Source organism: Trichosurus vulpecula, chromosome 4 (assembly GCF_011100635.1).
Source record: "Trichosurus vulpecula isolate mTriVul1 chromosome 4, mTriVul1.pri, whole genome shotgun sequence".
NCBI lineage: Eukaryota > Metazoa > Chordata > Mammalia > Diprotodontia > Phalangeridae > Trichosurus > Trichosurus vulpecula.
In genome coordinates this window covers 112239782-112254795 of record NC_050576.1, presented here as the reverse complement: position 1 = coordinate 112254795, position 15014 = coordinate 112239782, and the positions used below count along the sequence as shown (strand labels likewise).

General features: G+C 42.2%; 1 protein-coding gene across 2 annotated transcripts in view; it reads right to left on the bottom strand.

The window, feature by feature from the left end:
- Positions 1-13854, bottom strand: part of TRAF3IP3 (TRAF3 interacting protein 3) — a 35737-nt gene extending 21883 nt beyond the window's left edge. The window contains exons 1-7 of one of the 2 annotated variants that reach the window (XM_036756949.1): positions 13675-13854; positions 8649-9037; positions 4481-4622; positions 4218-4281; positions 3823-3847; positions 3295-3324; positions 3108-3203 (exon numbers count right to left, since the gene is read on the bottom strand). In XM_036756949.1, the coding sequence (XP_036612844.1) occupies positions 3108-3203; positions 3295-3324; positions 3823-3847; positions 4218-4281; positions 4481-4622; positions 8649-8981 (690 nt within the window). In that variant the 5' untranslated portion in view covers positions 8982-9037; positions 13675-13854. Of the gene's footprint in view, positions 1-3107; positions 3204-3294; positions 3325-3822; positions 3848-4217; positions 4282-4480; positions 4623-8648; positions 9038-12216; positions 12265-13674 lie in introns of those variants that run through there. The other variant, XM_036756950.1, reaches the window with a different exon arrangement.
- Positions 13855-15014: the final 1160 nt, after the last annotated feature.

Below are 15014 nucleotides of genomic sequence, written 5' to 3'. Positions count from 1 at the left end.
TTGTTCTGTTTACCAGAAACACCACCACCTCACCTCACAGAAGTGTCAAACCACAGCTCATTTCCCCACACCAGTGAGCCTGTGCCAGGGCAGCCAAGCCCCTTCCTCCCTACCGGTTTCACATCTCTGCTCAGTGGTGTTTGGAGATCTCATCAGATGAAACAGCTCAAGCTCTCTCTGCTCTCTTTTTTGTCAGCATCATATGCTCTCTCCTTTCCACTCTCCCAAGTGGGTTCTTCAGGACTTTCCAGGGGAGCCCAGCTTGCAAGGTCCCCATTAAGTAAAACTATTTAGAATCTTGCTTCCTCTGATAGCTAGTTTATGAGAAGGTATTTTGTATGGAGAAGTACGTTGTATGGGGAGAGGTAGCGGGGCTTACCTCACCCAATAAAGGATGATAAAACAAACTTCTTGGACTTTGAGGATGAGCCAGACTCCTAAAATTATTATTTTTTTTCCAGGCCTTGGAGACCTCTTAGGGGGTTATTCATCTTCAGTTAAGCTCAGACCTCTGGGGTAAAAGTCAGTTGAGTGTGAGAGCAAGGGCTCTCAGAAGCCCAGTGGAAGAGTCTGAGAATGTTCTTCTTAAAAACAGGAAGTTGGGGGAGGAGTGTTATGGGGACTCAGTCAGAAGAACCACTGCTCCCCATTTCTGAGTCTGGAGTGAAAGCCTTTTCTTCTTCTCTTTCTTGCTGGATAATGTTAATAGCTTTTCCAGGGTCACAAAGCTTGTGAATGTCTGAGGCTGGATATGAATTCAGGTCTTCCTGACTCCAGGCCCAGCACTCTATCCACTTTTCCACCTAGCTGCCTCTAGCCTGCCTCCTACTCATTCTTTTTTTTTTTTTTTTGGATTTTTGGCAGGGCAATTGGGGTTAAGTGACTTGCCCAAGGTCACACAGCTAGTACATGTGTCAAGTGTCTGAGGCTAGATTTGAACTCGGGTCCTCCTGACTCCAGGGCTGGTGCTCTACTCACTGCGCCACCTAGCTGCCCCACCTACTCATTCTTTAAAGCTCAGCTCATCACTTCCTATCAGAAGCCTTCTCAAATCCTTCCACTTGGTAACTGACATTTTTTCCTCTTGGACTTCACACAGCCTTTGTGCGTCATCATCTTCTGAATAAATGTTTGATGTTTTTATACTTTTCAGTATATATTCAGTAATAATCAGGTATTATTTTGTAGGTATATGTTATATCTCCCTCTTCTCTTTAATTAATCTTAATGAGGGTCAGAACTGGATCTCATTCAACCTTTATATCTCCTCCAGTGCCTAGCATATTGCCACATAGATGCTGCTCAAATGCGTGGAATTACTTAATCCAGGAATTTAGGAATCAGAACTGGCATTTATATAATGCTTTCAGATGTGCATATTGCTTTACACATATTATCTCATGCAATAAAGAACCTCAGAGGGTAACTAGGACTGTTTGCCTCAACCCTGGGTCCTCACTTTGCAAAAAAAAAAAAAAAATTGTTTCACTTCCACCCAACTAAATAAAGATGACCTTGCAATGTAGCTTATGGCCAAGAGGACACAGAATGAGGGATTATGATCCAGTTGAGGTGGTAGAGCTGAGCAGAAAGTCTGTGACCTTTCTAGGGCTAGGCTTGGTGCAATTGTACCCCTTTACAACTGCTTTACTATTCAGGTGTCTCCCAAATGCGCAGAGAGGCGACTCTTTTGAGGTAGCATGGCTTTGTGGAAAGAGCCCTGACTCTGGAGTCAAGAGGACTTGAGTTTATAACTTGCTTCTGACGCTAGCTGTGTTACTTTGGCTGGGTCACTTAATCTCTCTGGGCCTCAGTTTCATCATCTGTAAAGCAAGATAGTTAAACCAGGTTCCTCTATGGTCCCTTCTGATCCTGCATCTATGATCCTATCCATCTGCTTAATGAAAGGGAGCAGGGGTGCAGATAACTCAAATTCCTTTCATCTAAAATGTTTTTTGTGGTGCCACTGATCAACCTTAATCATACCAGAAAATCTGGGTTCCAGTTATTTAATTCTAGTTATTTGTAATCTTGGATAAATATTCACCTTTGGGGGAATCTCAGTTTCCTTATTTGTAAAATAAATGGGTTGGAACTGATCCTTAAGTTCACTAAAAGTGCTAACATTTCATTGTTTTGTATAGACTAAGGAAATGAATTTGCACTGCCTGACTAATTACTAGCTGGGTGGCAGGAAGAGGTAACCATGGAGTGTACTCTGGTACAGTAAGTAGAAAAAACATTAGATGAGGAGTGAGAAGACAGCTTTAATCTTGACTTTGTCACTAACTCCTTGTGTGGCCTCCTGGGTAGGGCTTATGTCCTTCTGGCCTCTGTAAAATGAGAGTATTGGACAAGATCTGTGAGTTGTCCCTTCTGTCTGACAGTCTATGCTCTTGTAAATGTTTGAGTAGGAGTGTGAGGGATGGAACTAGTCTGTGGTTAATTTTGGCTTTGGATGAGCTGGGAATCAGACTCATTGTTCTACATGGGGTAATTGAAATTTGATTGCACTCAATGTTTAGAAAACTTCATTTGTTTTGGTGAAAGAAAAAAAGGGGAGATTCTTGTTACTGGTAGCTCCCCAAACTTCTTTTTCCATGGCAACATTACCTTGTGTTGGGACTCAAGAGGAAGTTTCTGTGTGCACTAATATCAGGACTTGCTTTACAATCTGAGAAGCTGTTCAGCATCTCTGGGCCTTAGTTTTCCCTACCTCTCCACCTGCCCTTTTCGAAAGTGGTCTTAACCATCTTAGCTTGGCATACAAAGCCCTTCATGGTCTGTCCCCAGCCTCACTTATCTTTTCAGATAGTTCACATTAATCCCTGTCAAACACCTCTTAGAATCCTTAGCTTCTTTCATGGTTCAGATCAGGTGTCACCTCCTTCACAAAGCTTCTCCTCATTCTCTTAGTTGTTGTTCTCTCCCTCTTCAAGTTATTTTTACATATCTGTGTACATGTTGAATGACTCAGTAGAATGTAATCCCCTTGTGGGCATTTTCCTGGTTTCCTGGTTTGTCTTTGCACTTCTTACAGTGCTTTGCATATAACAGCTGCTTGTCCAATTGAATGGGCCACATGCATGGAAAGGGATTGTTCTTACCTTCCAAGACCTGTCAGAAGCTTGAAGTAGTGTAGACAGGAGTTCTTGGAGAACCACCATCTTGTGCTTCAGAACCAACTCTCTCTGCAGGGCTTCCTGGAAGTGAAATGAAGGAAGGATAAATTAAACTGAGAGGGAGGATAGTGCCGACTGGCAGGGATGGGGTGGGTGCTGGCTTATTACTTACTTTGAGGTAGTCAGAAAGCTGGATAATTTCCTAAGGAGAAAGAGAAAGATATTAAAAAGAACTTAATGCCTATGACCTCAAGTAGGTCACAAGCAAGGGTGAAGTATGTGTGTATGTGTATGTGTGTGTGTGTGTGTATGTACTTGTGTCTAGCACATGTGAGACACTTAACAGAGGCTTGTTGATTATGTGTGACCTTAGGTAAGTGATGCAATGGAAAGGGCATTGGAATAAGCTCTTAATAAATGTTTTTTCATTCACTCATTCATTTGAATCCTAGTTTTGTTATTTTCTACCTGTATGATCCTGGGAAAATCACTTAACCTGTATCAATTCTTATCTGTAAAATGAAGGAGCTGGATCAAATGATTTCGTAGGTCCTTTCTAACTCTACGATCCTATGGGTCTTTGATATCCATCCTGGATTTTACTAGGGTTGTATTTTGGGCCCATATTTTTGCCTAACTGCCTCATCAATTCCTCTGCTCTGTAAGGAGTGTGTCCTATTTCAGCCTGGATTTCTCTTACCTTATCCAGGACTGTAATCCCGCAACTGAGAAAAGAAGAAAAAACGAAAAAGGAGATGGCTATTAGATTTGGACAGCTGTGTTAAAGAGACACAAAGTTCATCAGCAAATTAACCCCTTCCATTCTATTCTTTCCCACAGTCTATGGTTCCCTCCTTTCCTTTAATATTAGAAGGAAAATATATACACATACACACATATACATACTATATACGTATGTATACACATATACATACAGACACATACACATATATACATATAAATACACACACACACACACATACAGTCCCTACCCTCTCCCATCCTTTGGGAGTACACGTGTTATAGAAGGAGTCAGACTAGGGAAATAGGAATGTGAGGGGTTTGGGACCAGGATATAACCATGGACATACTTACTTGGTTTGCTGGCTGGCATCATTTTTAATTGTTAGTTGTACTCCTAATGATTTCGTCTGTGTACCTGAGGAATAGAGAGGAGTTGGGAGAAGACTTGTTGAGGTGAAGCTCTGACCCTGAAGCTGTCAGAGGAATAGGAGAGAATGGTCCTGGAGAAAGAGTAGCTGGGGGAGGATAGTTTCCATTTCCAGTAAGTTGGGAGTCATTGCTGAGAGTTTGTCTGCATGGCTCTGTACCACTAGGGGAAAGGATCTCCTTCATACCTTGATTGAGTGTGAGTGGCTTTTTGACTAGCACCTCCACTGGTAAGAGTTCCCAAGTAGAAGGATGGTCAGAAGCATCCCTATGGTTTCCTGGGGAAGGATGGTGTTGCATTGAAAAGACCTTGGTGCTGGTCCCAGATTCCTGCAAAGAAATCAGGAGATGATAAAGGCCAATTCCCGAACCTCAGAAGATTTTCCAACCTGCTACAAAAAACCGAATTAGGAATTTTAGACTCAGGAACTCTCTGAATGACCCAAGAAAACTTTGTTTTTACTTACTCTCCTGCCCTGGCTTTCAAGGCACTAGAGTCATTCTAGAAATTAACCGTTCTTGACATGGAAAGTGAACATCTCAATCATCCCCTTGATCCTAGGCAGTACTACTGCTCCCTAGTTCAGACAGATAATAGTCAGGGCTGTCCAATGGTTGTGCTCTCTCAGACCAGGCTTTCATTGCTCCATTCACAATATTTGGGGTTCTTGTAGTTCTTTGTTTAAGTGGATTGAATACTGGACCAAGCGTCAGGAAATCTGGTCTCAGCTTTCTTACAAACTAGCTGTGCGACCTTGGTGAGGCACTTAACCTTATCACCAGAAGCTAGATGAGCCAGGTGTGGAGGTATGTCTTTGTAATCCCACTTATGTAATCACAGGAGCTAGTGGATACCCTGAGTTTGGAAAGTCTGATGTGCAGGGGGTTCTGTTGATCAAGTGTCTGTACCAAGTCCAGTACCAATATGGTAAATCCCCAGGATGGGAGATTCACCAGGTTGCCTATGGAGGGGTCAGATATGGAACAGGTCAAAGTTTCTGCGTCAGTCAGTAGTAAGATCAGGCCTGTGAGTAGCCCCTGCACGTCCAGTCTGGGCAAGAAAGGGAAAGCCAGTCTTTAAAAAAGAAAAGAAAAAAAAGAAGCTAGATGAAAATTTGTCATGGATATTGTAGATGGGATTCAGAATTTGGTCAAGATGACCTGTGAGATCTCTTCTGACTCTAAGAGCCTATGTCTTTCTCTATACCTCAAGTTTCTCATCAATAAAATGAGTGTTTTAAACACTGAAGGCATGCTTATCAAATGAAATTCTTATTTGGGAGGCTTAGTTAATAGTCTGGATGACAGAATTAGGATCAAGCCAAATCAAAAAGCATTTAACCCAACAAGCATTGTCAAAATACAAAGACAAGCTAGAACAGTGAGATGACATTTAAGTTAAAAAAATCAGGGGCATAAATAGAAGATAAAGAGTGATGTGGTTAGTGTGCAGTTCCAGGATTTTGGCAGACTGCAGTTTTAATAAGAATCAACATTGTGCTAGGACAAATAGAAAAGAAGCTAACAAAATCTTGTTGCAATTAATAATGGAGGCATAGCATTCAAAATTAGATCTTACTATAGTACACCCTGGACAGGCCAAATCTGAAGAATGTGTCCAGTTCTGTGTTCCACATTTTAAAAAGGAGGGACATTGATAAGCCTTACATTCAGGCCAAGGTGACCAAAATGGCAAAGAGCTTTCAAACCACGTCACAAGAGCATGTCAAAGGAACTGGAGATATTTAATCTAACGAAGACTAAATGGGGGTTTTGGGGGAATGGAGAGGCCCTAGGATAGTTCTTTTTGAATATTGGAAATGCTATCTTTTGGACAGACAGAATCATTGAAGTGTTCAAGTAGAGATTGAATGACTTTTAATCAGGAATTCTCTAGGGAAAATTTGTATTTCAGGTAGGGGTTGTATTAGATTATTTATGATGTTGTTCTCCATTCTCACATTCTATAATCCTGAGCATTGCACTAGAAAGGGACAGAAAGTCCAGGGAATCTTATCAGATTCAGGGTCTCTAAGGAAAGTAAAGTGATGAGTAACTGGAAAGTTGGGAGAAAACTCTGGTAACTAATTTCATTTTTTAGGAAGGTAAACTTGAAAACCTCTTTCTTCTCTCCTTCTTCCTCTTCTCTTTCTCCTCTCTCTGTCTTGGCAGGCTAGAAGTACAATGGTCACTCATGGGCCCAATCCCACTGCCAATCAACACAATAGCTTTGATCTGCTCCCTTTCAGATCTGGGACAATTCCCCCTTATGCTTAGAGATTTTGACGGATCCTTTCTTCTGGGGGCTTGCCATATTGGTGCTGGACTCAGTATGGACACCTGATTGGCTTTAGATCTATTGCAGCTCAGAACTTCTGAGCTCAAATGATCCAGCAGCCTCAGCCCCTCCTTGGGAACAGAGCATACAGATGTGTACCAGCATGCCTGGCCAATCCTTTTTATTTCAAAACTTCTTGAAGGTCTTCCCTAAAATATATCAAATATGTATCTTTCCTTGGAAAGAATAATACAGAATATATTATAATATATAGATAATATAATGAGTTTTTTTCTGGTTGATTGAGGATCTCATGGTTTTCTAGGGCTATCATTCTGAACATAAGGTTCTTTCAGCATCAGTCTGCTTGATTAATTGCAGATGAATCAATCAAGAGGTACTGATAGATAGAATACCTATTCAGGGCCTAATGCTTTTCTAGTCATAGTGGGAATGCCTGAAAAAATAGCAAACACTTTTGCTGTCTGCTCTGCCTCTGAGAATTTATAATCTATTTGGGAAGGCAAGATTAACAACAGTGAAACAATGAAAAAGCAATACAAGGACTAATGGTTGAGGGGAAGTAACACAGGACCTCAAGGCTGTGTTTGGCCCTCTGGGTCCTCAAGTGTGGCCTTTGACTGAATCTACACTTCCCAGAACAAATCCCCTTAATAAAAGAATTTGTTCTGTAAGACTTGGACTCAGTCAGAAGGGTGCACCCAAGGACCTAGAAGGCCACATGGGGCCTTGAGGCCGCAGGTTCTCCACCCCTGGTTGTAATACCAATTTTAAATGCTATAGAGAAGAGAAAAATCAAAGTCAGAGTTTGAAATAGGTCTTTAATGATGGATAGGATTTGAATATGTAGAAGGAAGAGGGGCCGAGGGAAAGGTACAAAGGTTTGGGGGTAGGAATGAACATTCTGTGTTTAGGGGATGTCAAGAAGGCCAACTTGACCATTGATGAGGGTTTGTACGGGGAATAACGTAGGTGTGAGAGGCGTAGTCGATTGGACTGGCTCTGAACTGACCATGAGATATATACTGTAGCAATAGTTTTATTGAGCCTGAACATCAATGTGGTGCAGTGGAAGGAGGGCTGACTCTGGAGTCAGAGGACCTGTGTTCATATCTTACCTCTGATGCTTATTCTTGTGTGACTGTGGGGAAGTCACTTAAGGTCCCTGGGCTGGTTTTCTCATCTATGAAATGAATGAGTTGGACTAGTTGGCTTCTGAGGTCTCTTCTGACTCCAGATCTGTTATTTAGCTCTGCCATGTGGTCATTTCCCTTCCTCCAGGCCCAGCTCAAGTACCACCTCCTCCTACTGCCTTTCCTAAATCTCTCAGCTAGAAGTGATGTCTTCTTCCACGGAATGCTTATTTTTTTCCCTTGACCTCTCTTATCTAGTGATATTTAGTGACCTACAGTTCTCATCCCTCTAGTAGGCTGTCAGTTCCTTAAAGGGCAGACATAATGTCATTTTTCATCTTTGCATTCTTTGTGCCTAGTGTAGGGCACTATATGTAGCACATGTGTTGGAATGAATAGGAGAGTGAAAGTAAAAAATCTTATGTTCAGAATGATAGTCCTAAGGACCCACAGGATCCTCAAGCCACCAAACAACAACAAAACCCTTCCATCTATATTATTGATATAATCTTCCATTCTATGTTATCCTTAACAAGGAAGGATATGTATTTGATATATTTTAGGAAGATTTTCAAGAAGTTTTGAAATAAAAAATGTTGGCCAGATATGCTGGTATGTAACTATAATCCCTGCTACCAGGGAGGCGGAAGTTTCTGGATTGCTTGAGCTCAGGAATTCTGAACCGTAACAGATCTAGACAATTGGGTGTCTGCACCGAGTCCAGTACCAAAATGGGGAACCCCCGGATGCAGAAAGTTGGTTGAGAACTCTGATTAGGTTAGTCATGTTAAATGGCAGCTTTACTATATAGCTGAAGGGAAGGGGATTGATTTTAAATCACTTTTAAGTGAGTTTATTCTCTGTTGTTCCTCCCTCAGCCCCAGACTAGGGCAAATAGTGTGAACATCCCTCCATAGTGGCTACCTGCTGTCCAGATGATGACTCCATGCCACTGCAGAGGTTGGATACCTGGAGGTCACCTTCCTTACTTAAGACCCCCTGGGTCTCAGATAATGAGCCTTTCACTTTCCCTTCTTCCACCTCCAAGTTTCTTCTTTTAAAAAATTGCTGTTGACGAGGGCTCTGGGGCTGCTCATTGCGGGGCCTTCTTCTGGTCCTCCTCATCTGGCGGCATGTGGTCATGTTGGGGCGTCGGCAACGGCTCTCTCGGATCTCTTGTCGACGCTCACACTTGGCCTCATAGGTCTCAGCTCTCCGGGCTGGTCTAGCTAATGGCTTGGGCTCTGGGTAGATCATGATGCTTTAGTGACTTGTCTTGCTTGGCTCTTGGTTCCTAGGATGCCTCTCTTATCCTAGAGCAAGCCAAGAGGCATGAAGAGGGACAAGAATTTTGTATCAGTGGAGCAGGAAAACCAAACCGAACCAAGCCCCCAAACCCTTTTCCTGTAAAGAAGAGAGACAAACATGGGCAGAATGGAGTGCTGTTCTGGAGTCTGACCTCCTGAGTCCATTGACAGCTTCTGTCTCCTAGGCAAGTTCCTACTTCTTTCTTGCCTTTAGTTTACTCCTGTAAAATGGGAAGTAATATCTTCCCTTTTCCATCCTTCTTAGTCAGGAATGCCATGAACATGGATTAAGTAAAAACCGTAAGGAGTTTTCAGATTTTGGGGGACATGAATCTTTAATTGAGGCTAGACTTAATTCTTTAAAAATAAATTTTTATTCATGTCTTTAGTTTTATATCTCCTAGATTTCCCAACATGTCTTTCCCCCTTTCCCCCAAAAGCCATTTCTTATAACAAATAAAAAAGAGGGAAAAAAGTTCTGCTTCGCTGAAAAAGTGTACCATTATATGCAACGTTCTACACTCGGAATCCCCTACCTCTGCCGTGAAGGAGAAGAAGGGAAAAGAACAAGCCTTTATTAAGTGCCTACTATGTGCCAGTCACTGTGCTAAACACTTTACATTTGATCCTCACAACAACCCAAGGAATTAGGTGCTGTTTTACATTTTACGGTTGAAGAAACTGAGGTAAACAGAGGTAAAGTGACTTGCCCAGGGTGACACAGCTAGTAAGTGTTTGAGGCCACATTTGAACTCAGATCTTCCTGACTCCAGAACCAGTATTTTATCCAGTTTGCCTAGCTATACTTAACTTCATTTTTTAAATCATTTTTTAAAAGCTTCATTTTTTAGGGCCTTCGTAAGATTTACTTGAAGTTTTCTCTCTTTGTTCTCTAGACTCTATAGAGTTCTGTCCTTAGAAGGGAGTCAACATCTTCACCCCATCTCGTAGAATAGACTGTTACTAGAGACTATCAAGGACTGTTCTTAAGGCAAGTAGGCCTGGTGCCAGCCAAAGCTCTAGATTGGAACTCCCACTGGTGTCCCTCTATGGTTGAACCATAAATCAGTGTTCCTCTTCTATCCCAAAGCCCAGTCTCAGAGGCAGGACATGACTTTTAGCCTCATTTCAAGTAATCATTAAGCATATGTTGGATTACTGCTATATGCAAAGAAGGGTATAATTCAAGCCTCAGATTTCAGTTCCTGGCTCAATAACTAGAAAGGAGACTCCTTTTTTAAGGCAGTCTGCCTACGAAGGCCATGCCTCTCTATTTCCTAAACCTGTGTTAGAACTACCTGCCAACCCTCCCTGGATCATATACCCTTAGCATCAGCAAACCTCATCAGATCACAGCATTATAGACATATTGCTAACTCCCCCAAAGACCCTTGTCAAGAGTAAAAGTCATACTGCTGTGCCTCTGCATGGTCTCACTTCTTCTTCTTCTTCTTTTTAAAAAATATTTCCACATTAGTCATGTGAAAGAAGAATCAGAACAAAAGGAAAAAAAATCACAAGAAAATAAAAACAAACAAGCAAAAAAAGTGAAAATAGTCTGCTTCACTCTGCATTCAGACTCCATAGTTCTTTCTCTGGATATGTACAGCATTTTCCATCATGAGTCTTTTGAAATTGTCTTAGATTCTTACATTGCAGAGAAGAGCTAAGTCTATCTTAGTGATCATCGCACAATGTTGCTGCTACTATGTACAATGTTCTGGTTCTGCTCACTTCACTTGGCATCAGTTCATGTAAGTCTAGGTTCTTCTGAAATCTGCCTGCTCATTATTTCTTATAGCCCAATAGTATCCCATTACATTCACATTTCTCTACTTGTTTGACCATCCCCCAATTGACGGGCATCCCCTCAATTTCTAATTCTTTGCCACATGGTCTCACTTCTGACATAGTGTCTAGCACTAGACTTAAGGCTCTTGTATTTTTTCCTCTTCTCCCCTCCTATTCCCCTTCCCCCACCCCCAACTCTTGCCCCACCTACCTTCCCTCTACATCCTGCCTTGTGGTTATTATACAGGCCTTTCATTTCCCTCTCTAGCAGCTGCTGGAACAGAGATCGATGGACCCCAATGAATCTAAGCCTGCTGTAGATTGGGGAAATTGTGCATCCTGTCCTTTTCTCTCACTGGCTACCTTAGGATGTGATGTTTACTGGGCTGGGTGGGGAGTGGATATTTGCCCAAAGTTTGAGGTGGCCTCTTTGGATAGGGTGAAGATTGGGGGGTGTTTCTCTTTAGCTTGGGCATAGCTGCTGTCCAGGCTGGACTAGTCAGGTAGGCATGAACATGACTGACACAGGAAGAGGGTGATTGGGAGGTGGGGAACAGGCTGCCTGAAGTGTCTGTGGTATTCCAGGCACCACCCTATCCTGCCTCTGACTTTTACTGATTCTTACTGATACCAATTGACTCTCAGGCTCTGTAGCTGAGGTGAATGATCTGAATAGTTGAGATAATTCCCCTTCCTCACACTATAGAAGATCATAGAGGTAGTGGTGGGACAGAGGGAGATGACTCTAGCTCAGCTGGCTACACTGATCCAATTAATTAATTGCTCAGCTCCCCGCTTCCCAATGGGCAGGTGCAGTGAGTGACCCAAGAAGGGGTCCTGGCAGAAAGGACGCCTCGAGAAGGGGAAAATTCCTAGATTCCCATGGTCTCAGAACTTTTCCTAGCTTTTCCCTATCCCCATATCATCACTTATGTATACTTACACATGTGATAATCATCATAGCAGACATTTATATAGACTGACTCTGTGCCAAGTATATGTACATGGTGCTTCCCTTGATAGAATGTAAACTCTGACTTCTTGAGGACAGAGACTTTTTTTTATCACTTTTGCTTGTATACCTAGTACTTGTCACAGTGCTTGGCATATTAGAGGAGCTTGTGGATCTATTGATTGACTGATGTGTCTAGCCTTTCAGGTGAATTCTTCTGGACAGTAGTGAATGGAGGTAGCCATGGTCCTAGAAATACTTCTGGCCCTGTAGTGCCAGCAGCAAAATTACCCAAGTCTTGGGATTTCCCAGGAGTAGGAAGCCTGCCAATCTGGGCACTGGAGACATAGGCAAGGGAAGAGAAAGGAAATGGAGAGCCTATGGTACTCTGTACTCTGACTGGTTCACAGAAGGGCCAGACTGAGAAGATACTTATACTCACTCTTGGTCAGGTGTCTGGTTTGTGGCATCTGGAAGGAATACCTGGTGCTCAATGAACAGTGGGCTGCAGTGAGCCCAGGAAGAGAAGCTGTGGTATTCTTGGTTCCCCTTTTCCAATCCTCCTTCCTAAGAAGTGTGTCAAGGGGAGGTGCTCCTAAGGAGTGGGGAAGTTTATGTCTTTGGGTTGAGTAGCATCTGCCTCTCGCTTGGGTCAGCACTCCCCTTGACTTTGCACCCCCCATTCCTGAGGGACTTTATGCTAACAAGTTAGTTTGCTGAATCATCAGGACTTCCTGCATGAGTAAGGGCCCTGTCTGTCTGTGTCTTAGGAATTAGAGATAGGAGGGGAAACCTCTGAAAGGCACCACGGAATAAAGGATAGAATGCCCAATTTGGAGTCAGGAAGTTGTTGGTTGCTGTTGAATTGTTGACACCGAGTCATTTCAGTTGTGTCCCACTCTTCTTGACCCCATTTTTTTTTTTGGCAACGATACTGGAGTGGTTTGTCATTTCCCTCTCCAGGTAATTTTACATATGAAGAAGCTGAGGCAGATTAGATTAAATGACTTTCCCAGGTTCTTACAGCTAGTAAGTATATGAGACTAGATTTGAAATCAGGAAGATGAGTCTTCCTGATTCCAAGCCCAGCACTCTATGCACTGTGCCACCTAGCTGCCCAGAGTCAGGAAGATCTGGCTTCAAATCTTGCCTCAACTGCTTACAAGTTGTATGATCCTGAACAAATCAATGAATCTCTCTAGGTTTCAGTCCCTTACCTATAAAAATGAGGGGATTGAATTAGATGGTCTCTAGGATCACTTATAGTCCTGAATATGAGTTTCCACAGTCCCTCCAACAGGAACGTCACTGCTTAGTAGTTAATATATGAAATTCGGGCTAGAAGGGAGCCCTGAGAGAACGTCTACTCCATTTACTCATCTTCAAGTAGCCTGATCCCTACGCCTTTCTGGAGGGATGACTGTATTTCATTCATTCATTCACCATAACAGAGTAGTGGAAAGAGTGCTGAATTTGTAATCAGAGGACTTAAGTTCTTGTCTCTTCCATTTATTACTTATTACCCATTGGGCTAGTTACTTAATCTGTCTGAGCCGTAGCTGTCTTATCTATAAGACGAGGGGATTGGACTAGATGACCTCTAAGATCCTTTTCAGCTTTAAATCTGTGATCTCATGAGATCCTGTGAATACACATTTGTTTCCTTTCTTACATATCATATAGAGAAGAGATGGCAGCTGCCCTTTGTCCTCATTGACTGGAGCTCTTGGAATTTAATTCTATTTTTTCCTGCTCTTCAGATCACCCAACAGTATTCATTTTAGTGTTTCTTTCTTTTGCCCCAGGCAGATCAAACGTGAAAACGTTCTCTGACCCACCCCAAAGTCAGAGACCAAAATGCGGATATGGGCAAAAATACACAAGCTTCTCCCCCAGTTACCTTTTTGTCCCAGATGCTTTCAGGCCAGCAGCAGAAGGGAGTATTCTTAGGAGCAGCAGTGTTGGGGCCTTAACATTCCCGTTCTCTAGGGGATCAGGTTTGACTCTGGTCTCAGATGGGGCAAGAGAAATGGTTGATGTTTGGGGTTTTCAATCTGCCGTTCCAATCCTTGCTGGCATTTCCCTCCTCCACCGACCTTTCTTTTTTCAGTAGTCCTGTTGAAACAGGAAACAGATGAAGTCACAGTACTTACAAACCCCAGTTCCTCTCTTACTTAGTGCTACGGCAAGGGGGAACCCTCAGCCCTTGAAATCTTGAGGACTAGGGTTAGAAGTCTCTCAGTTTTGGTTGTTGGGTCAGTAATTGTCCTTTCACTGGCTAGTCTTGTCTTTTGGCTGCTCGGTCTGCTAAATTAGGGGATAGCTGGGCAGGGAGTTTTCATTTTGGGAATACAAGAGAATGATACTTTAGGTCTGGATTAAACCTTGTGTTTCTGAAAAAGACAAATGACTTAAAATGTTTTTATTGGATATCTTTTGTTTTCGTATCATTGTCATTTCCAAATATAACCCTTTTTTCTCCTCTCCCCAGAGGAGAAAGCTAAAAAAGCAGTTGAGCAAAACTGCACATAAATGAGTGTGACAGTATGTGAAATGGCCCATTTTCCATAATACCCCTTTAAAGAAGTGGGAGATGTTCCTTTTCTCATTTCTTTGTAAAGCCCACACTTGGTCAATATCATTATACAATATTCAGGGCTTTTTCTTCTTTCTTTGTAGTAGTTATTGAGTAAATTGCTTTCCTGATTCTGATTATTTTACTTTGAATCAATTCATGTCTTCCCTTGCTTCTCTGAATTCTTTATATTCACTGTTTCTTATGATGAAGTAATATTGTCAAGATTACTTTGGCTGGGAATTGTTTCCAGTACAGGTACAATCATATATTCAGATATGTTAGGAGGAAGTGGTCTGGGAGATGAATCACTCATATGGAAGAATATATTTTCCATTAGATTGTGAACTCCTTGAGAGCAGGGACTGCTTTTTGCTATTCTTTAGCACTTAGCACAGTGCCTAGTACATAGTAGGCACTTTTTAAATGGGTATTGACCGACTCACGTAGTTATTGTAAGGATCAAATAAGATAATATAAGCAAAGCTATTATTATTACATTTAGGACTACACATACAGACACACATACTATTTGGCCACCATTGGCCAAGACTGGAGACATGAATTCATTCATGCAAGAAACATATAGATGTACACTAAACAAGGTATATCCTTACATCTTTAGCCGACCCGACAGCCTTATCATTGTCTCATCCGCAAAAGCA